Source organism: Sus scrofa, chromosome 5, assembly GCF_000003025.6.
Source record: "Sus scrofa isolate TJ Tabasco breed Duroc chromosome 5, Sscrofa11.1, whole genome shotgun sequence".
Lineage (NCBI taxonomy): Eukaryota > Metazoa > Chordata > Mammalia > Artiodactyla > Suidae > Sus > Sus scrofa.
In genome coordinates, this window is record NC_010447.5 from 56,716,427 (window position 1) to 56,740,595 (window position 24,169).

Sequence of the window (24,169 nt, forward strand, 5' to 3'; positions counted from 1 at the left end):
TTTGGCCCTCCAAAGTGGTCACAGCCTACTGTGCTTTCTTCCAGTTACCAGAAATCTTCAAAAACTTATTTAATGGTTATTAGTTCTTTTAAGGAATGTGATCAATGGTCACTCACAAGATAGAGAAAAAGCAATTTGGCAGATGTTATTCATTTGTCTATAGTTATTTTCAAATTACTAGTTCAATATTCCCTCTATATTATTAAAAAATAAATGTAACCCAAGTCTATACAGTTGATTTTATTAGAATGTTGATTACAAAAGCTTTGATACCTGAACTTAAATGGATAAAGTAAAATAAACATTGCAGGTCTACAATTACATTTTTTATAAGATCTTTTCTACCTATCTGTATATGCACACGCAGAGGTGCCCTAATGTGCATTAATATTCACTCAATCTTAATAGATTTCGGGGCGGTGGACGGATTTTGAGTGATTTTTCTATCTTTCTGCTAATTGTGAATTGTTTCTTCCCCCCTTATAACTAACATGTGTCATCTAAATAAGTCATTATTCTGAGGGTTTTTAAAAAGGCAGGTCAAGCATTCCTATCCAATCTAGGAAAAAGGTAAATGCAACCCTAGCAAGGCACATGAAATTTTCAAAAATCCAGTACAAGTGATTGAATTTTAGAATCAGGAAACAATATGTTCACTACAGATTCTTTAACTGGGTTGTCTTTTGATATAGTTATAATGTAGAAAAACTTTCTGGCAATTTCCATTTATAAAACAAATCTATCAATTTTCCCCAAGAAACAAACACAATTTTGTTTTAGAGACATTTTATTTAGATAACTGAAAACAATTAGATGTTTGGAAGCAGTGTACAATGAAAGAGAAATCCAACAAGTCATTTTATCATGTATTTATTCCCTCTTCTTTATAACTAGAGCCAAAAAAAAAAAAACACAAAAAACAAAAAACAAAAAAAACCGGCTTTCTGCTTTAAGGGCAAAGTCAGAAAAATAAGCCAATATATTTTCCTTCTTCATCATAACATAAAAAACTACAAGAAATCTAATTGTAATAAGAGAAACTGGATGTTGGCTTGCACATATTCATTAAAAAGACAACAGGCCACCGTTCTACAAGAGCATAACTCCACTTGCCTTCAGCTGATACTCTTGCGTTTTCACTTACAGTTAACACCAAGTTGGTTAGTTCCAGCACTGGAGCTAATTCATATTCCTCATTATTTACTGCTCATGTTTGGCCTTAAGCAGAAAGTAACTCTGGAGGCTGATGCTTTTCTCCACTGCTTGTTTTAGTCCGTAAGTTTTGTACTACCTGTGGCACCTGCCTGATGCTCAGGCCTTCACTTCAGGAGTTGAACTATAGATGGAATCTGAATTCTCTGAAGTAATTTCTTCTACAATTCAAAGACAAAGTCATATTAGTCAACTTAAAGAAGTACATCAGATGCCACTAACAACAAGGTTCAGGCCACTGAAAAAGCAATGAACAAAGAGTCCATACATTTCCCATTAAACTCTTTCATACCATACATAACTTAACCTCCAAGGGGCCCCTCCTGCAGGCTAAATTTTCAATGACTTCAACTATCTAATAAATAGTGAATTACAATCAGATCTTTGAAAGATCTGGATCCCCCTCCTTTATTTATTTGAATTTCAGGAGTTCCCGTCTTGGCGCAGTGGTTAACAAATCCGACTAGGAACCATGAGGTTGCGGGTTCCGTCCCTGCCCTTGCTCAGTGGGTTAACGATCCGGCGTTGCCTTGAGCTATGGTGTAGGTTGCAGACGCGGCTCGGATCCCGCGTTGCTGTGGCTCTGGCGTAGGCCGGTGGCTACAGCTCCGATTGGACCCCTAGCCTGGGAACCTCCATATGCCTCGGGAGCGGCCCAAGAAATAGCAAAAAGACAAAAAAAAAAAAAAAAAAAGAATTTCAAACAATATTATATGATCAGGGCACATTACAATCTGTAATTCTAGATTTGGGAAAGAGCACTTAGGCATGTAGTAAGGGTTCAATGAGCATTAAGTTACAATTATAATTGTAACAATTTGTTTATTTATTTTGGCATCTGTCTCCTAAGTCAGGCTCTAAGTCTTCTATCAGTCCTGCACATACTGCATCTCTGTGACTACCATGCAATAGGTAGCTAAGTATTTGTTTTATAAACATGCATATATAAATACATACATATTTAAACTTTCTATTACTTAAGTCTATGTTCATACTGAATAAATTTTCCTTTGTCAATGAGTAAACTAACATAACAATTCAATTTTCAATACACCAGGACTCTACGAAAGTAAATTGGTGGTATTTACCTAGCTCCTCTTCTGCTGTCTCTGGAAAACTGATCTTTGGCTTTGCCAGCTCACCACTATCTTCTTCTATGAAAAGAAAAGCAATGAAGATTATGTGAATTACATCATCACTAGCAGTTTTCAGTAATGAACAAACAACAAGAGTATGGCATGATTACACCAAGCAATGAGCTACAAAACACAACAGCAACAACTCTTTTTTCACTAACTGTGATTCTAAAATAATGTCTTTCCTCAAGTATTACTTTTAGATTCATACTATAATAACATAGGGACAAATAACTAAGTATTTTTATTAAAAATATGACTACTTTATTAGTAAGGATCAGTAAGTAATACTATTCAGAGATTAAACACCTTTATTTATAAATTATATATTGTCCTCTAACAATAAAAAATTTGAATTAGGTCCATTCCATTCAATGATCTAATGTAAAAATTTAGGAGGCAACCAGAGTGTACAACAAAAAATTTAAACAAAAGAACAGTGGCCAAATTATAATCATGGACATCTCTTTGCTTAAACCATAATTTAAAATCTATAGAAGACAGAAACACTGTGAAGCAGAATTAATAATAAAAAATAATACAAAATCATGAATAAAATTCTTACCAGGAAGCACACATTTCCAAAGGCCATATGTTTTTCCAACCACAGTTTGCCACAGTCTCAATGTTCCATCTTCAGAACCACTAGCGTAGAGTTCTCCATCAGGACTAAACCTCACACAGTGAATAGGACCAAAGTGTCCTTTGTAGGATTCTGAAAAAGAGGAAAAGGGCTATTAGACAATTTCATACTAAAACATTATACATTAAGTATTTATACCCTTTGAGGGCAAATTCAAATAACTATACCTAATTAAAAATAAAAATAAAGTGATTATCATCACAAAGGATCCACCATTGTCTACATTTCTCCATTCTCCATAAGACTACCCCTTTCCAATCCTAGCACACTCTATGGTTTCAGATTGCCTCTCTAGAAAAATTAAAAAAAAAAGGCTTCAATGTCTCAATAAATATAAAGAAAGGGAGTAAATGAAAATGCGCCCCACCCCCCCGAGTTCCCACTGTGGCACAATGGGATCAGCGGCATCTTGGGAGCGCTGGGGTGCGGGTCTGATCCCTGGCCTGGCAGAGTGGGTTGGGATTAAGGATCCAGCATTGCTGCAGCTGCAGCTTGGGTCGTGACTGTGCCTTGATCTGATCCCCAGCCTGGGAAAGTCCGTGTGCTGTGGGGCGGTCCAGGAAAGGAAAATACCCTCTAAAATCTATAGAATCTAAAGTCTATCGATTGCCCATTTCCAAATCCTCAACTATTTACCAGGGAACCAATTCTTATTATGACTACAGACAGCCACCAGATGGAGCTATCTGACACACTCTGCATCTTAATTTCCTATCAGACTATCTAGGGTCTACTAGTCATTCCATCCCACAGAGAACATTGAGATCCAGGATCAATGCTGATGCTCATATGGAGTTTAATGAGAAAATGTACAGTTCAGCAGTGGTGTGGTTCTGCTTAAGGCATATCCTTATTTATAAACCTTTTTTCTTTTACTTTCTAATACCTCATCACCTTATCAATTTCCAAAGCTCTTTACTACAGCAATGTTCCCTGCTCAGTCTCCATGTCTATTCAACTTAAGGACACTCATGCACTCTCTCCTCCTAGACAATATCATGAGCGTGTTATCATGAGTGTAAAAAATTATGTGTAGAAAGAATATTAGGTTTTGAAATAAGAATGGCTGGCTGGGTCCAAGTTCAGTTTCACTAATTGTGACCACAAATATCAGGCAAATAATTTACTTCTCTTCTTTAACATGCGGCCAAAACATTCTAAAACTCTGAAAAGTGACATTAAATAATCAGAAAGAATCTCTTATTTAAAAGTCACTTAATTCAAGCGATAAATGGTGAACCATAAACAATTAAACAGATTCTATTTGGTCTATAATATTGCACTTACCCAACCCAAAGCCATCAGTTTTCCCCCCAAAAAAAACCAAAATGTAAAAAGATCATCACTTTAAGGGAGTAAAAGAGGACAACTCACCTAATTCTTCTCCACTATTATAATCATACTTATAAAGTTTAAAATCTTCACCACCTGCAACAAGAAATTCTTTCTCAGGATGAAGAGATGCAGAATTGATGGTTGCAGGAGCTTCAAAGGATTTAATTGGGTCCAAACTAGAAAAAAATTTAAATATTTCTATCAGGCTATAAAACAATAACTAAAACTGGAACTATAGCTACATACTAAAAATCAATGCATAACAATAGCTCCACTTGAGTAACAACGAGTTGGGACACTGGGTCTATTCCAATCCAACCCTAAAAATCCTGAAAGGTGGAGTTTCCGTTGTGGTGCAGCAGAAATGAATCTGACTAGGAACTGTGAGGTTGTAGATTTGATCCCTGGCCTTGCTCAGTGGATTAAGGATCCGGTGTTGCCGTGAGCTGTGGTGTAGGTTGCAGATGCGGCTCCGATCTGGTGTCCCTGTGGCTGTGGTGTAGGCTGGCAGGTATAGCTCCAATTTGTCCCCTAGCCTGCTGATCTCCATATGCCACAGGTATGGCCCCCCAAAAAAAAAAAAAAAAAAAACAAACCTGAAAGGTCTCTAACACAAAACGCGAGAGCATTCCAGTTCCTATATGCTGCCATCCTATTCCCATCAACACACACTACAAAGCTTGAAAATTAAAGTTAGATATAACTTATGAAGGATCACTAAAAAGCAACTTTCTGGGTCAAATATTTAATAGGCGAGCAAATCTCTGCCACCAAAATGAGATTTGAGGCATTGTTCTATAGGAGGGCTGCATAGGGCCCAAATCCAGAAGCAATGAACACAGCTGTTATAACCAAATGGTTCTGGACAATAACATTCCATTATTATCATTGTATGTGTATGAACCTCTTTACATTCTTAATTGCTCTTCTCCCTTTTGATTGCCTTCTCTTTCCTTCCACCATTCAGGGAAGCTTAGCTCTGCAAGTGACCCTTTAGAGAAAAAGTTGGGATGCTGGTCAGAGTATAATGTAGTATATTCTTTATGGAAAATAAGTGGCATGTGTACTAAGAACTTTAAACACATTCCTACCCTTTGTTTCAAACTAGTTTATTTAGGGATTCCACTTTCACTCAATAGATTTTATATATTTCTCATACCCTTCCTCACTCATCAGTACATCTAAGTCTCAAGGTTTACTCAAGTGTCATCTTTTTTTTTTTTTTTTTTTTTTTTTTTTCCCACTGTACAGCAAGGGGGTCAGGTTATCCTTAGATGTATACATTGCAGTTACAGTTTTTTCCCCCACCCTTTCTTCTGTTGCGACATGAGTATCTAGACATAGTTCTCAATCAAGTGTCATCTTGATCAACCACCTTCATAACAGGATTTGTTTACAAGTCCTGGCTTTCCTGCAAGAGCCTCATTAATTTCAGTAATTTCTGATAGAGAACAGAGTTCACCAGCAGCTTTCACACTTTCCAAAGCACCAAACTCATCTTGTTTGTTCAATTTTGTTCCAACTTCAGGCAGAATACAGTAAACAACATCTCCCAAAGCTTCCTGTGCAAAATTGCTGATTCTCACTGTTCCAACACCTTTTTCTATTATTGTCTATCTGTGTATGCCTGTGAATTTACCCACTGGAGAGCAGAGTGCAAAGCGCGTGGCAGGCGCCCACCCAGGGTCATGATGGGTAGGGCTGGGCAGGTGACAAAGCAGCATGCAGGCTGCAGACTACTCCATCCATGACGGTCCTAACCTCTGAACTGGTAATTTGACTTACAGGATTCTCTTGGAAATACTCAGATGTACCCCTAAATCTCACTGCAGTGTTAAAATGGGGAAACTGATACATGATTTGGTATGACCTGCGAAGCAATACACCTCGTAAGGTTTTCAAAGAACTTCAATGGCTAAGAATATTTTAGAATAAAAAAATGAAAATTATACTTATTAGAGCCCTACAACTAGAGCAAAAAACCCACACAAATGTATATGCACATACAAAAAGGCAAAAAGACCAGCAAATATATAGCTACCACTAACTTTCTGCTATCTATGACTATAGTACTGTGGGTAAAATTTTCAAAATTATATTTTTTCTAATTTTCAGCAAAAACATTGAATACATTTATAATCACAAAAATTAAGTCTTTTTAAAAAGACCATTAGGGAGTTCACATCGAGGATCAGCAGTAATGAACCTGACTAGGATCCATGAGGATTCAGGTTTGAGCCTTGGCCTTGCTCAGTGGGTTAAGGATCTGGCATTGCCGTGAGCTGTGGTGTAGGTCACAGAAGCAGCTTGGATTCCATGTTGCTGTGGCTGTGATGTAGGCTGGCAGCTGCAGCTCCAATTCGACCTCTAGCCTGGGAACTTCCAAGTGTTACAGGTGCAGCACTAAAAAAGACAAACAATGAAATGAAATAAAATAAAATAAAATAAGAATTGAAATAAAAAGACCATTAGGTCTATACTATACTTGGAACGGGGGGGGAAAAAATCACAATTTCTCTGAAATTTTAAAGTGAAATAGCAGAATCAAGATCATAGCGGTTTTACACAGTAATGAACAACATTAATTATAGCACCAGTCCAGTGATCCTTTCAAGAAAATTATAAATTGAAAGTTGTTAAATTTTACCAATAAATGTCCTAAGTATCTGGAAATGAATTTAACTCCTCTGCTTAAAGTATACCACATTCTCTCTCTTTTTTAAACAAATGTCTCTATATTTTTTTTTTCTATAACTTTTTTGGGGGGCTGCACTCATGGCATGAGAAAGTTCCTGGGGCAGGGATTGAGCCCATGCCATAGCAGTGATCCAAGCCACTGCAGTGACAATCCTGGATCCTTGCTGCACCACAAGAGAACTTCTAAATTCTTAAGGAACACATTATTATTGGGTATGGAAACATTTCCCTCCATATTACAGTAATAGGCCAAGACTTGTCTTTAAAAGAGTTAAATACTTAGCATATGACTTTCAATTTTTTTATTATTATTTTATTTTTTGGCCATGCCCTCAGCATGCAGAAGTTCCTGGGTGAAGGATCAAACCTGAGCCACAGCAGTGACAATGCTGAGTCCTTAATCACTAGGCCACTAAGGAACTGCTACCTTCCAATTCTTGAGTACCTTAAATTGCCCTTTTGTTACCAGAAAAGAAAGTAAAGGTATTTTTTAAGACATACCTTATTGCACTATGAAAAGCAATAGATCGTCCATAAGTTATTACCAAGATCTCTCCCTCAGGAATATATTCCATACTGCTAACAGACATATTAAAATTTAGAGATTTCACTTCTGTCATAGTAGCATGGTCCCAAAGGCTGGGGGGGGAGGGAAAAAAAGAAGAGAAAAATAAGCTAGTGTTTACTCATTGAATAAAAAAGCTTATAGCTTAAATTACATCTGCAAATTAACCAATGAAAGACTAATCACTTAGTAAAACAACCTCCATTCCAACTCATAAATCACAGACGATACTGAGAAATTTTGGGTTCCTACAAAACATCAAATTATTTGGTCACGTGTTGGTAAAGTTAATATTAATATTTTAAATATATTTCCCAAATGATTCAGCAAAGCTATGCTATGAAGACACTTATTTCTCAATCTAATCAATTTCAGTACTTCTCCAAATAATAATTATTACATTCTATTTTTGTGAGTCTGATGACAACCTATTTAACTTTACATAGAAAAATACATTAGGTATCAGCTCACAAAATTGTGCATAGGATTTCAGGGGCTTAATGGACTTTCTAAGGCCAACCTGTCCACTGACCCAGATTAAAAAGACATGCTTATAAAGGTGTCAGCAGTTTTAATTGTCTTGTGAATTCTGCTCTATGTTTATAACAGTAAATGATGGATAGCTCCAGAAGAATGTGACCTATATAAAGCCAAAGTTGTAATGTTCAGACACAATCCTTCCTACATAATAGTTAATTTTTTTAAAAAAACTTAAGCTCTAAGGTCAAATAATTTCTCAAACTTAATTTTTTTTTTGGCCATGCCCTCAGCACATCTAAGTTCCCAGGCCAGGGGTCAAACCTGAGCCACAGGAGTGACCTAAGCCACTGCAGTGACAATGCCAGATCCTTAACCTGCCACAAGGAAACTCTTGAACTTTAAATTATTAAAGAAAAATTACTGGAGTTCCCATTGTGGCACAGTGGTTAATGAATCCGACTAGGAACCATGCCCTTGCTCAGTGGGTTAATGACCGGCGTTGCCGTGAGCTGTGGTATAGGTTGCAGACGCGGCTCAGATCCTGCGTTGCTGTGGCTCTGGCGTAGGCTGGTGGCTGCAGCTCCGATTCGACCCCTAGCCTGGGAACCTCCATATGCCGCGGGGGCGGCCCAAGAAATAGCAAAAAGACAAAAAAAAAAAAAAAAAGAAAGAAAGAAAAAGAAAAAGAAAAATTACTTACCGAACAGTTTTATCATCAGCTGAAAGAATCTGTTTATCCTCACTGCACCACAGAGCCTTTTTAATACCAGAACTGTGACCACTGATTTCCTTAGGTTCTTAAGGTAAAACAATTTAAACCATATTTGTTAATATGTGATTTTTAAAACAAAGCAGCATTTGAACAACTAAATAAAGAGAAAAGAAAAACTATCTTTTAAATTGGACAGTGACTTCTCAAACTCCATCACAATTTAAACTTGATGTTCACCTAGAATACATTTAGTTTTCCCATACTAAAAAATTTCTCTGCATGACAAGGAACCCACAAACTATGATGCTATATGTATCTAGGATTGAATACAGCACTCCCTCCAACCTACCCTTCTGCTTTCAAAAGCATTATTGTACCACATGAAGTAAAAGAAGAACTAAGATAGCCTAACTTCATAAAAACACGCGCCCAGGGAGTTCCGTCATGGCACAGTGGTTAACGAATCCGACTAGGAACCATGAGGTTTCGGGTTCGGTCCCTGCCCTTGCTCAGTGGGTTAACATCCGGCGTTGCCGTGAGCTATGGTGTAGGTCGCAGACGTGGCTCGGATCCTGCGTTGCTGTGGCTGTGGTGTAGGCCGGTGGCTACAGCTCCGATTCGACCCCTAGCCTGGGAACCTCCATATGCCACAGGAGCGGCCCAAGAAATAGCAAAAAGACAAAAAAAAAAAACAAAAAACATGCACCCAGGCACAAGACAGTTGAGCTAATTCTAGTGCTATCAGTAATGCTAGGCCCCTCATCCACACCACTGTTAGCAGGGCAAAGCATCAAAAAAGTGGGAACCTGTCTTTCCTTTCAAAAGATTAAAAAACCCAACAAAATCACCTGTTACCTCTGGACAAAAAACAATGTTAAAGGCAAGTTCATTCAACACAACTTAACCTTTTGAAGACTATATTTATTTACCTATAAACGGATTAACAATGGTTACTATACCTGAGAGTTCAATGAGAATATGCATTTAAAGAATCAAATGAGAATATACATTTAAAGTTTCTTTTTTTTTTTTTTGCCTTTTCCCCTTCAAAAGTACAGTAAGTTACTACAGTTATCTCACATTAAATTCCCCAAGTGACAAAATCTCTTTTCCCAAAGTTCTGTGTGGGGGAACTTGGAGGCTGGCCAGTGGGAATAGGTCCAAAGAGACAACACTAGACCAGTACTATGATACCAACTTACTCTTTGGCTGCATGATGTCTGTGTGGACAGCAAGATCTGAATGCAGAACACAGACAGATGCTGCTATCATTCACAGATAAAAACCGTGCACACATGGTCATGCAGCCCATCTACATTTTCTAATCTGATATCTGACAGACAGTAAAAACTCAGTTAATTGCTCATCTTTCTAATTCAAGACAGTGTAAGAGCCATTTTCAAAAAGCAGCTTTGAGAAAGGTAAAAGATGAAAAATGTTGGCCTAGGGCCGAACTATACTGCTGAGTCAGACAGTACACTGATTAAGTGAGGTCAGAGTAGTTTGCTATGTTTATTAGATAGAATAAAGAGAGAAACTCTCATGCCAAAGGAGAACAATCCATAAATGTAGTTTGTTTCCTCACCTTTAATTTCCAATGTAGCTTTGACTTTCTTACAAACTTCTAAAAGTTTGTTGACTTACGAATAGTGCCCATGATACAAAATTTAAGAACCCAGAGTTCCTGTTGTGGCGTAGCAGAAATGAATCCAACTAGTATCCATGAGGATGCAGGTTCCATCCCCGGCCTTGATCAGTGGGTCAGGGATCCCAAATTGTAGTGAGCTGCAGTGTAGATCGCAGATGTGGCTGAGATCTCACATTCCTGTGGCTGTGGTATAGACCAGCAACTGTAGCTCTGATTTGACCCCTAGCCTGGGAACCTCCATATGCTGAGGGTGTGGTCCTAAAGAGCAAAAAAAAAAAAAAAAAAAAAAAAAGCAAATGACAAGGAGCTTGGGGTTAATGGATACAAACCATTGCCTTTGGAATGGATTAGCAATGAGATACTGCTGTGTAGCACTGGGAACTATATCTAGTCACTTATGATGGAGCATGACAAGGTGAGCTAATAGAATGTATACATGTATGTGTAACTAGGTCACCACGCTGTGTAATAGAAAAAAAAATTGTATTGGGGAAGTAACAATTAAAAAAATAATAATAATAATAAAGGTGGCGCCAGGATCACCCAGAAAAAAAAAAAATTAAAAAAGCAAATGACAAATTAGAATACAATAAAGAAACCTTAAAACCAGTAAAAAGATAAACATCACAACAGATAAATAGGCAAAGGGATGAGCAGGTGCTTAGTTCACAAAAGAAGATCACAGGAGTTCCCGTCATGACTCTGCGGAAATGAATCCAACTAGGAACCAAAAACTATCGACATCATCAGTGATTAATACTGGCTAATGAATTATATTTTAACTTTTTATGATTATCTTTATTTTCTTCACTTAAGTATTATATATAAATAGCCTTTAATCAGGAAGTTATTTAAATTAAAAGAAAACAAAACCACAAATATGTATAAATTACACTTACCTGCTTCAGGTTTGTTCAAGTCATATATGCGTAACAGTTTATCCTGTCCTCCAGTTAACAAGTAATTACTATCCTGAAAACACATACAAGTAAAATGTTACTAGATTAACCATTTTAGTAGATACATCTCCTAGAAACTTCTTCAACACCAAATAAAGCTCACAGATATCACAAAGAGATGCATACAGACCAATTACTTCTGAGAAGATACTGGAGAACACTTATCCTTCTGATAATTTCCAAAGCCCTGTAAGATTCTCAGTTCAAACGTCACACCACCTATTACATGGCTTCTCTGAGTCAGCTCTGATCCTGCTCCCTACTAAGTAGTACTTCTGAGATGACTGCACATTTATCCTCTCCTTTGTGAAAGTAGCTGGGAAACACATTATTTGAGGTTTCTGGATATTTGTTGCAACAGTTAAAGTATTGATATATGAGTTCCAGGGTTCTTAAAAGCCTCACAAGATCAACCAAGAAAAAATACAGTTGATTTCAACAACACAGGGGTTAAGAAACCCACCCTCCAAGCAGTTGAAAATCCGTATGTAAACTATAGCTGGCCCTCTTATATATGGTTCTTTCCCTTACAGTTCCTCTATATCCACAGATTCAACCAGCTGGAGACTGTAATACCACAGTATTTACTACTGAAAAGAATCCACATTAAGTGGACGTATACAGTTCAAACCTGTGTGGTTCAAGAGTCAACTGTAAATGTACATAGTTTAATCCATAGTCAAATCAAATATAACATATATACTAAATATCCCCCCAGAAAACCAAACATAAACCAAATATAAAACTATTACCATATCCTGTAGTAACAATTTAATTCACTAAAATAAATTCCATTTTCTGATACCTGTGTAAAATCCACAGTCTTGACAATGTGTTTATGAGCCAGGGTCATCAATTCATCTCCTGAGACAGCATCCCATACTTTGCTAAAAGTGAAAAATAAAATAAAAAGATAAACATAATCATAATTTTGATGTTTAATTACCAAATAAGTTAAACATCTGAAATGTTATATATATCCATAACCTTTTATCTTCAAACATTTTAACCAATTCATAGCTTCACCTTTCCAATTTTTTTCTTTATTCTCTACTCTCATGTATATGAGAAAAATGAAAAACAAGAAATCTTTAAAATATATTTTTAAAGAATAATTAAAAGACTTGATACATGTTACATAAAATTTAAAATCAGGACAGTAGAGAAGAAAACATTCTCCCATCTCTTCCTTAAAAGTTTACTCTTGGAGTTCCCGTTGTGGCACAGTGGCTAACAAATCTGACTAGGAACCATGAGGTTTTGGGTTCGATCCCTGCCCTTGCTCAGTGGGTTGAGGATCCGGCGTTGCCGTGAGCTGTGGTGTAGGTTGCAGATGCGGCTCAGATCCTGCGTTGCTGTGGCTCTGGTGTGGGCCAGCGGCTACAGCTCCAATTCGACCCCTAGCCTGGGAACCTCCATATGCCGTGGGAGCGGCCCTAGAAAAGGCAAAAAAAAAAAAAGAAAAAAAAGACAGAAAAAAAAAAAAGTTGACTCTTAATTCTCAAATCTTGGGCATTCGACTTTCCCACAAAGTATCAGCCTTTGATTACATAATGTTAATGTTGAGAGGATTTTAAATCTGTCAACTCTCTGCTTCCCTAACCCACCCCAACTCAAAATATATGTGTGATTGTGTGTCTATACACACATGTGTATATGTTCAGGGAGAATGGTTAAATAATATTCAACAAAAATACTGCAAGGGAGTCCCCAAATAAATAAGCTTAAAGAAGAAGACAAAATAAAGAATTCATTTTAGATCAGAAGAGCTCATTGAAAAATAAATAAGAAAACTTCCAACACAGGGGAAAAAAAAACTATTATAAGGAAAAAGCTATGCTCCATAAAGATTGCTATTTTAATGTAACAGACATTTATTTGTAGGATTAAAGTGCATAATGAAACAGTGTAGAAAAAGGAAGGAGTAATCTTTTCTTCATTTACTCAATAAACACAATAAATACATCAAGTATGTTATTCTAGACCCAGCACTGGGGCACAAAAGGGAGAAAAAAAAAATGATCCAAAGGAAGTTATCTGAAAAAAAGTTACCTGAGAAGAAAAAAACCCAAAAAAACAAAAAAAACAACAACAAAAAAACCCCATAAATAATACATCTAAGAAATATAATTAAAAGACAAGCACACATGGCTATAGAAACACAAGCAAAAAACATACCACTAATTATGACAGAAAGTCTAGAAAATCTAAGCATCAAACCAGGAGTCTTAAAGAGCAGGGAGAAAAAAATGGAAAGACTACTGTAGACAAGTATTAATAACGGTAAAGAAACATGAACCTTCTAAGAGGAATAAATGTTGATGGTACAATATAAACCTTGCAAATTATATACTTGAGTCATATGAATGGCTGAATAAACATATTCTCAAAGAAACAATGTCACCTATGAGTGGTACTGCCACTAAACTCTCAAATATAAATTTCTCTTTGCAAAGGAAACCTGATCCAATCTCTCCCATTTCCAATTCAACTCTCTGGTCCAACCCTACTTTCCTAACTTCATTCTATATTATTTCTCTGAATCTAATCATAGCAGATTATAAATGATTCCTCAAACATGCCATGTATTTTCTTCCAGGCTCCTCTCTCTTTGCTTGTATTGTTTTATTAAATATGTATTTTATATTCTTAGCTATCAAAATTCTACTCATCCCTAGGGTTCATTTCAAATGCTATCTTTTCATTAAACCTTCTATTTATCTCACCTCCATTAAACCATTCCTTTCTGTTCTTCAAAAGAACTCCGCTTATACTGATAATTGTGTTCAATTTTGCTTTGCTTTTATACTTTTGTATACATAACCTTACTCTTAATCACAGGAAAATCAGTGGTAAGAGTTCACAAAAATCAGACTGCTGCAATAATGAAAGGCATCAAAAGTGAAGAAAATAGCAAATACACCTGAAATTCCTATCTCATTCAGACACTGAGTCTCAAAGGACCTCTGGGCAAAATCCTTAGAAATACTAATTTCAAGTATACTTAATCATCTTCCCAATACTCCTTAAAATCTTAATATTCTGCTCAGACCATATCCTTTCATTGGTGAGGAGGAAAGAACTGGAGTGACTGCAGTAGTGTCACCAGAGGGCCAAGGCACCCGTACTCATTTTCCTCCTATTTAGAAACACTAATAGAAAACTGAGGATGACATTCTCTGATACAGCATGTTCTCATCACTTGCAGTACCTCTGGCACATTTCCATCATCCACAAGAGCCAAAACAGCTTAGAGTCCTAAAAAGCATCTAGAATAACTTACAATGTTTTCTAATGTGTTTTTCAATCTCCAGGCAAGAAACTGGTATTAATTAGCTGGCTTCAGGGATCATATAAAAATGGGAAAGGGGAGTTCCCGTTGTGACGCAGCGGAAACAAATCCGTCTAGGAACCATGAGGTGGTGGGTTTGATCCCCGGGCCTCACTCAGTGGGTTAAAGATCTGGCGTTGCTGTGAGCTGTGGTGTAGGCTGCAGACATGGCTCGGATCTGGCATTGCTGTGGCTGTGGCTGTGGTGCAGGCCGGCAGCTATAGCTCAGATTAGACCCCTGGCCTGGGAACCTCCACATGCCTTAGTGCAGCCCTAAAAAAACAAAAAGGCAAAAACAAAACACTACAAAACAGGGGAAGGGATGTCCCCCCAGGAGCTCCCCTGGACAAAGCAAAAATGGCAGAAGGGCCCATACAAGCCCATTCATTACGCAATAAAGTATCATTAACAATATCCTCTCAACAGCTAATCCTGGAGCATTTATTTTCTGCACAACTCATGAAGTACCTGCCATCTCCCTAAACTACTAGTACCTCTATATCCCTTAATTGTTTCTTGCACATAATAATCAATGCTCTCTGTTCAATACTTTTTATATTCTGAGAATGGACTTACCAGTCTCAAAAGAGGGGCTGATTAACTTACTTCTTTAAAGCCTTGACAAAACAAAGCTATTTCAGGTAAACAACTGCTTGTCTTAACATGATGACCAAGTTATCAAAAAGGAGACAGTACCACTTCTGATTTATTGAGAACCTTATTCAAAGAAAAATGAGTTCCTTCTACTGGATTTTACAAGGGGGAAAAAAAGGCAATCCTACACTTTGGTTACCCATAGATCCCAAACCCAGATGACTTAAGCACACTGTGGAGAGAGCATAGGAACCGTACTTGCTCTTGGCACTCCAGATGATTCAGATGGGAAGACAGAGGGACTGATAAGAATATCATGAAACAGGAGTTCCCGTCGTGGCTCAGTGGTTAACAAATCCGACTAGGAACCATGAGGTTGCGGGTTCGATCCCTGGCCTCGCTCAGTGGGTTAAGGATCCTGCATTGCCATGAGCTGTGGTGTAAGTCACAGATGCAGCTCGGATCCCATGTTGCTGTGGCTGTGGTGTAGGCCAGTGGCTACGGCTCCGATTAGACCCCTAGCCTGGGAACCTCCGTGTGCTGCAGGCGCAGCCCTAGAAAAGACCAAAAAAAAAAAAAAAAAAAAAAAAAAAAAAAGAATATCATGAAACACAGTTCCACCATTAGCTCAATGAATTAAGACATAAAGAAGATGGTATATGCATCAGCTGACTCAACTGCCTAGATTACCTTAAGATAACATTCCCAAATGACCTACAGACCAGCTCTGTTGAATATATTTTCTCCGCAAGAAATAGAAGCAAAATCCTCCTTTAGATAAACCTGACATCAATGAAAATTTTCTAAGAAAGATTCAGAAAATTAAGAGGGAAGAAAAATAATCAACTAACAGTAACTCATACCAACTATTATTAATCAGGTAAGCTAGGATGCTCTTCTTTAGCCAGGTCAAGTTCCATAATAGCAGACCCCATACAAGTCATTAATAGAGGAGAACAGAAACAAAAAATGCACACACTCTCATACCTTACAGACAGATACAGAGCAAATGTCTCAGCTCCCACTTACCCAGCACCTGCTATGTGACACACTAGACTGGACTCTAAACATGTCAATGGAGAAAGATCTCTCTGATGTGCCCAAAAGCACGCTGAACTTTTTCATTTTAGACATAAAAATGAAAAAGCATCCCATTTATGAAAGTGAAAATACACAACATGGCTACCACATGAACTCAGGCCTACCTAAAGCAAATGCTTACATCTTTCTCACAACATCATGGCACCTAAAAGCCTTAAGTGAGGGGGGAAAACCCAAAAGTATTCCTTCTTGCTATTTAAACCTACTTAAACTTCCCTACATGAAACCAAATTGTTTCATGGCTTCAGCCGTAGAATTTCCAAAATAATACACATGATTTTGGTCTAGGTATGCCATATTTTTCATACCTTTTTCCTCTCTTCAGAGTAATTATCTATCTAACTTGCTTTATTTCTTCTCCTGAGGACTGGCTTAACAATTTAGGCAAATGTACAAACCAAGAGTATTCACGGATTTTAAAGAGATGGACATCCTTCCTAAAAAGCTTTTGCACAGGTCTCTTAAAGGTCAGAGCAAGACCCTCAAGCAGTAGATGATAAAACATTTTGCTCATGTAATTAACATTGTTAGGGTCAGATAACAAAACTGCAATTCAAAAACTTGTTCCTTTTAATGCTTATGTCTATAGCATTCAAGATCTTGTTACATTCATTACTCAATTATATTTAATTTAAAATACTTCATTTATCACCACCAAACTGGGACCTAGTTTCAATAATGACATTAAAAAAATCTATTTATCAAATATCTGAAATCTAGAGTTGTTAACTCTAATTTTCTATGTCTGCTATAAAATAAATGACATTCATTCCCAATGACAATGTTCCCACTGGACTGAACAAGAAACAAACTTTGGAGGAGTTGGGAAAAAAACAAAACAAAACAAAAAAACAAAGAAAACTGAACTCCTAGCAGACACAAAAGTCCTAGAAGCAACCAATGTCATCCTGAAGGTGTTGACATTAAGAGATTGACATAAAACCAAACAGCTCCTTATTTTATCAGAATTGTATACAATCACAACAGGTCAAAGTGCAAAGCCTTACAATGGTTATGCCTAAAGACAGAGTAACATCTATTTACCGAAGGCATAGAAAAAAGCTCAGGATGACATTTATAACTTTTCTTATAGATCTCTCACCATCTCAAATGTAATCTCACATGAGCATGGGATTATATTTCCCTCTCCTTACTTAAAAAAACAAAAACAAAAAAACTTTTTTTTTTTTTTTTTTTTAAATGGCTGCACCTGCAGCATATGGAAGTCTCTGGACCAGGAATTGAATCCGAGCCAGCAGCGGTAACGTGAGATCCTTTAACCCACTGTCAGGGACCTGGGACCAAACCCTACCTCTGCGGCAACCTGAGCCCTGCAGTTGGATTCTTAACCCAACTGTGCCACAGCAGGAACTCCTTAAAACTTAAATTTATTTTTTAAAAACTTACATATAGTAAAACTCACTCTGTGGTACAGAGGTCTAGAGTTTCAACAAATGCACAGTCAGGTATCCACTATCTCAATCAATCTGCCTTCATTTTTTATAATAAACTTGGTATGTTTAATTTGCTTACAACAAAGGAGAAACACATTTAGAATCGCTTCTTAATGTGAAATTCTATTAAAAAAAAAATCAACAAGACAATTTTACTCTCCAGACTTTCAAATCTAATAAGGAGTATTCCACGTACAACAGCCCTTGACTTGCCTGCCTTAAACACTTTATTGTTTACTAAGTCACAATCAGGAACTAGAGGTACCAAGATTACATAAGCTGTGACCCATGCCCAGATAGGGAAAGTGGGTCATCGCAAGTCACTTTAATATCATATACAAAAGCAAAAAAAATCAGAGTAGGTAAGGCATATTCTGGCAACAGTTAGATTTAGTATAGCCAAATGATGGGGCATATGATGTGTAGTGCCAGATGATGCCCAAGAACTAGGATTAGGCCAAATTTTAAAGAGCTAACAATGAAATTTAACCTTTAGGCTAGTGGTTAAGGTTGTACATCAGAATCATCCAGAAAAACTTTAGGGAAGAAAAAAAACTAAAAAACAAAAAAACCTAGGTTGGGAACTCCAACTCCAGACCAATTAAGCCAGAGCTTCTCAGACACATGCATCTGAGTACTTTAAAAGCTTCCCAGGTTACTGTAATGTACACCCAAGGTCATGGGCCACTGACAAAGCAGAAGCAAAGATCTTTAGGTAAAGAAGTGTTATGTTATTTGTCTCCAGGAAGACAACTGGCTGATGAAGAGATGGGAAAGGACCAGTTTAGGAACCTAAACCATTAAGGTAGTGGCAGAGGTACAAGAAACAATGTGGTCAGGAAACATTCTATTGGCAGAATCAACAAATATGATAATCTAGATGGAAGAGAAAAATCAAGAATGATTTAGAAACTTAGAAAATGAAAAATAACTGAGTTTGGGAATCTTAAATATGTCTAACAAAAATGAGAGTGAAACTGGGCTAAAAATGTGGGGCATCAAGCACTAAGAAGTTAAGGAGTATAAGGTATTATTCAGCTAGAACATGTGGAGCAGTATTTGCCAGCATGACCATCAACATTCATTATCTGAAGTGCTTGTTAATAATGCAGATTCCTGGGTCCCAGTCCAGACATACAGAACTAAGTCATTTAAGTCTCTGAACATTTTGAGAAAGCAGCAGATAAAATATGGGCGGAATTTTGGTGACATCAAAACAACATGTGTTCTCTACGTTAGGCAGTGCATGAGAACTTTATGAATAACTTTTACTGAACTTTTATTATTGATCATTTCAGAACACAATTCACAGAGAACTGTAAAGGTGGCCATTTCTGGCTACACTTACGCTGTGAAATCTGCAGCTGCTGTAGCTGCTTTGGTGGCATCCTTATTCAATGTTGCACCCCAAACAGCACCCTTATGACCCAAAAACGTTCCAATCCAGTCTCCTGTATCTCCCTGGCGTAGCATAGGTTTGCCATCTAAAAAATATGTAAGAAAACATGTGATGTAGAAGCTCAAATTACTTAAAATCTAGGATCCGAACTTAAAACAAACAGTGATGAATAACAAACTTGAAAACTGCTTTTGTTGTCTAACTGTTCACTCACTGGGGTCACTAAGGCACATCCAGAAATAAATTAACTGAAGAACTGGGCCATTCTCTCTGGGAAGGACTTGAAATGCGGCAGAAAGACTATTCATCTGCAACAAAACAATCTAGACGTGAACCTTATTTTGGACAAACTTAATAGTCTCAGCTTCCACTTGAAAATTGGAAATGAAAAATTCCATACCACAGAAGAATATCCAATGAAATAGTAGAAGTGGAAAGTCTTTGTAAAATAAAGTGTTACTTAGCCTGGCCTAGTTTCTGCATTCCCCAAATCCTTTAAAGATATTTACGGTGTTGGCCGGGGCGTCTGGGCAAGTGCACAGTAAAGCTTATCCAGAAATAGCAAAAAAGGTAAAATGAGAAGCCTTGGTTGGGGGCATAACTTACCAAAGCTTCTCCTGGCATCAGCTGCGCAATCCTTAACACTACTCGCCCTACCAGCCCACTAATCTCAAAAGCCGCAATCCATTCGGCAATGGGAAGTGCCGGCCCCACTCCCTTTCCGCCCAGTCCCAACCATCTGAGCCCAGCGGCCCTGCTCACCTTTGCAAGCACTGATTAAGAAATAGCCATAAGGCGTGATGCCACTGAAGGCCAAATCCACCACAGGCCGCGTGTGGCCGGAGCAAGTGAGAGGCGTTTGCCTCATTGCCATGGCGGCGGCGAGCCGAGCGATCCCGCAGGAGAGCTGAGGGTCGTCTCGTCTTTTCTCTTCTCCGCGGCAGCGCCTCTCACTCAAGGCCTACGCCCTGACGCTGGGCCGGGAAACAGAAAAAGGCCAATCTGGTGGCCCCGAAACCAGGAAAGGGTTAGGGGTGGGTCAGGGAGTGTGCGACTGGCGGTCGACCGCCGCCGAGGGAGGGAAAGGGAGGGAGGGAGGAGAGTAGGGGAGGGGGAGAACAGGAAAACCGGCAGCCACGATCCCCACCGTCCACACCGGTACTCGCAGGAAGTGACGACACTAACCCTCCGCCGGAAGTGACGAACAGGAGGGAAGGCGGGTTCGCTGGGTAGAAGAGGCGTACTGGAGCGAGAGCGACCGCAATGCGCAGGCGCGAGATCAGCTCAGGTTGAGCACGTGATGCTGGCTCCACGCTGGCTACGCAGGGCTCTTGGCCGCGTTCCAGGCACTGGGTGAAAATCCTAGCGCTGAGCTCTAAGCAGCTTGGGGTGCTTTTCTGTTTTTGAGCCGTTTGGAGTCGAGTTGGGGGCGTGCGGAAGCGGGTCCTGCTTCAGTCATACCCCGAATCTGACCGCATCTGTGGTTTACGCACTGAGCCGTCCAGTGGTTTGGACTGTGCTATCTAGACGTCTACACTGAACAACCAGAATTGTTTCCAGCGGTGGCCCAAACCAGCAAACACCGTCTAAGAATTTTTTTTCCAATCTTTGTTAGCAGTTGTATAGTCAGCTCCTCTGGGATTGTCTACAAGTAAGGCCCTTAAGAAAAGTCTTTCTCCCAGTCACCCCTTGTGCTGTGTAACCTTGCATTGTTAGTGTTTCAGACGTGAGGGTTATGCGACTCTAAAAACAGTTAAATTAGTTTATCTTTTGAGGACGTTGGGAGACCCATGAGCAATGGTCCTCAAATTTTTTGATGAATACCCACATCAATAAAACTTGCGTCCGTCCCCCAAATATGCGATAGTGAATAATTTGTGAGTTATTTGCATATTAGTGCATAGAGAAGAATAGAAATATTAGAAGAACCTTAAACTTCAGTGTAAATAGAAATACTGGTGTTGTCTTCCTGCAGGCTCTCCTCTTTGGATATCACTCCGTGGTGTAGCAGAACTGTTGATGGATTGATTGCTCATGCAAAAACTGACCTGAGCAAGAAGGGTCCTTTTTCTGGGCAAGTTATTTCTTTCCTTTAATGCTTGTTAGGATGTCAACAGAAAATACCAGAGATTTTTTTTGTGGTCTCTTTCACTACTTTATCCCAGGCCATAATGTCTTGGCACATACCAATACATATCTAATCAGCACAAATGTCTGCAAATGTTTCCCTCTCCCTCATCTTTTTGTAGTAAACATGTATCTTCGTTCAAGTCTAATTACTTGAATGGAGACTTGAAGTGCTTCCCCATTCTATTTCATTAGCATTTTGTTCATTAATTTATAGTACAGCACTTACTATATATGTTTTCCACTATCTTTTTTGTTTTCTCTGTGCCAACCTCACCCCAAGTTCCTACACACATGCACACACACACTCTGTTGACATTTAAATTGTGAGCTCCTTAGTGGCAATTGTGTGGCACTGTTGTCTTTCTACTCTGGTATCAGAAGAGTGAATGGCATTTAGTGAATGCTGGACAAGTGATTATTAAGTAAAGTAAAGCGTTAATGATGGAGGCATCTAAATAAAAGATAAAACTCGTTAGAACAACTAGTCAGTAAGATGTTAATACATGGCCATTTGTTGCTTATTGTGCGTAGGTAACTGAAAACTTTTGTCTCTAAAGTACGTATAATTCTTTTTTGTTGTTGTTGTTGTTGTTGTTGTTGTTGTTGTTGTTGCTATTTCTTGGGCCGCTCCCGCGGCATATGGAGGTTCCCAGGCTAGGGGTCGAATCGGAGCTGTAGCCACCGGCCTACGCCAGAGCCACAGCAACGCGGGATCCGAGCCGCGTCTGCAACCTACACCACAGCTCACGGCAACGCCGGATCGTTAACCCACTGAGCAAGGGCAGGGAATGAACCCACAAACTCATGGTTCCTAGTCGGATTCGTTAACCACTGCGCCACGACGGGAACTCCTAAAGTACGTATAATTCTTATTCATTTGTATTCTGAGTTCTAAGAGTATTATGTATCATGATCAAATATGTGGGCTTCAAAGTCAGTTTAATACTGGAAGAGAGATTACTGTAAATGATATAATTAACCACATTAAAAGACTAAAAAAAGAAAAATATCAATATTTCATTGTATTGTGTAAAAGTTTTAGATAGAATTTAATATGCATTTATTCATGATGAAACATCTTAGATACTAAAAATAGAAGGGACCTTTTAACCTGATAGACTATCTGAAAGAAACATCACACATAATGATGAAACACTTAAACTATTCCCTATTAAGTCTGGTACAAGATAAAAATGATTACCACCGTCACTTCAATACAGCATTGTACTAGATGTTTAGATAATCCAAAAAGGCATAAATTATTTCAAAGAAAGTTGTAGATCTGTGATTAAAGATTATTTATGGAGATTATATATGTAGAAAAATCTGTATGTATTTATATTTAGATCTTTTAAAAAGGTCTAAATATAGACTATTGGAATGAATGAGAGTTTAACAGGGTTGCTGGGTTTTTGAAAAGAAAGTATGGTGAAAACAATTGCATTTCTTTACACTAGCAACTAGCAGAAAATGTAATTTTAAAATGTGCCATATAAGGAGTTGCTGTCATGGCTCAGTGGTAAGGAGCCCAACTAGTATCTTGAGGATGCAGGTTCAATCCCTGGCCTCGCTCAGTGGGTTAAGGATCTGGTGTGTGGCCATGAGCTGCAGTGTAAGTTGCACACACAGCTTGGATCTGGTATTGGTGTAGCTGTGGTGTAGGCTGGCAGCTACAGCTCTGATTTGACCCCTAGCCTGGGAACTTCCATATGCTGCAGGTGCAGCCCTAAAAAGAAAAAAAAAAAAGTGTGTGTATATATATGTATATGTGTATATATATATATATATATATATACACACATATATGTATATATATGTATGTGTGTGTGTGTGTATATATATATAACTATATAATGCCATATAAAATAGCATCAAGAGATAAAAAGTACTTGAGAATTAGTCTGGCAAAGTATGTTTCCCAGCAGGAAAAAGCTGGCACACTGAGATGTAGGAATTGAGGAGAGTTTCACAAGTGAATTTACTAAGTGGTCGGTATCAAAAGCAGCCAATGAGGAGTGGTGAAGAAACCCAGGGAGAAAATGGGGTACTCACCATAGATAGGAATGGAAAACTGAAAGGGAGCAGTTATTTAACTTATTTCACAGAACTCTGGCTGCAGGAGAAGACTACCGGTCAAGAACTGCAAGGCTCAGGAGAGGAATACAGTTGGGGCATCCATCATCAGCTTAGTGGGCAAGAAGACAGGGAATGTATATCTATTAGAATCCTCCCATACTTCCCATTGGCCAAACCATTGCAGAGGCCAAAAGGCAAGGAAGCCTTTTGATGAGGTCCAAAAATGTCAGTCTTCTAAGACATGAGCTGTAGTGCACAAGGAAAAAGAGGATCTAGTGAAGTAAAGTGAGCATATTCAATTAATTTTCAAGGCTTCTGTGGACTAAAATTTCAATAAATTTTATTGAAAGCCATGAAGAATATGAAAATAAGTGGAGGAATTCCCATTGTGCCTCAGCGGTTAACGAACCCGACTAGAATCCATGAGGACCTGGGTTCAATCCCTGGCCTTGCTCAGTGGGTTGAGGATCTAGTGTTGGCTTGAGCTGTGGTGTAGGTCGCAGACTCAGCTTGAATCTCGCATTGCTGTAGCTCTGATTGGACACCTAGCCTGGGAACCTCCATATGCCACTGGTGACGCCCTAAAAATTAAAAAAAAAAAAAGTGGAAAGATGGATATAGTATCTTCACAGATTGGAAGATTCAGTACCAGAAAAATGTCAGTGCTCCTCTGTTAAAGGCTGAATGTGTCGTCCCC

At 38.4% G+C, this 24,169-nt stretch overlaps 1 protein-coding gene across 1 annotated transcript; it reads right to left on the bottom strand.

The window, feature by feature from the left end:
- STRAP (serine/threonine kinase receptor associated protein) lies at positions 770-20,463 on the bottom strand. The gene is made up of 10 exons (XM_003355564.4): positions 20,029-20,463; positions 19,216-19,351; positions 12,193-12,274; positions 11,328-11,400; positions 8,769-8,865; positions 7,525-7,662; positions 4,366-4,502; positions 2,914-3,063; positions 2,301-2,366; positions 770-1,373 (listed from the first exon to the last, which is right to left on the bottom strand). The coding sequence occupies exons 1-10, from the start codon at positions 20,138-20,140 to the stop codon at positions 1,312-1,314; spliced, it is 1,053 nt and encodes a 350-aa protein (XP_003355612.1). The 5' UTR covers positions 20,141-20,463; the 3' UTR covers positions 770-1,311.

Bases quoted from the DNA above. Each gene is read 5' to 3' on its own strand.
- STRAP (XM_003355564.4), bottom strand. From the start codon at position 20,140: ATGGCAATGAGGCAAACGCCTCTCACTTGCTCCGGCCACACGCGGCCT. The intron at 11,401-12,192 runs GTATCAGAAAAT...ATGTGTTTTCAG, and splicing joins AGACTGTGGATTTTACACAG to GATAGTAATTACTTGTTAAC. The intron at 4,503-7,524 runs GTATGTCTTAAA...ATTTTTTTCTAG, and splicing joins GCTTTTCATAGTGCAATAAG to TTTGGACCCAATTAAATCCT.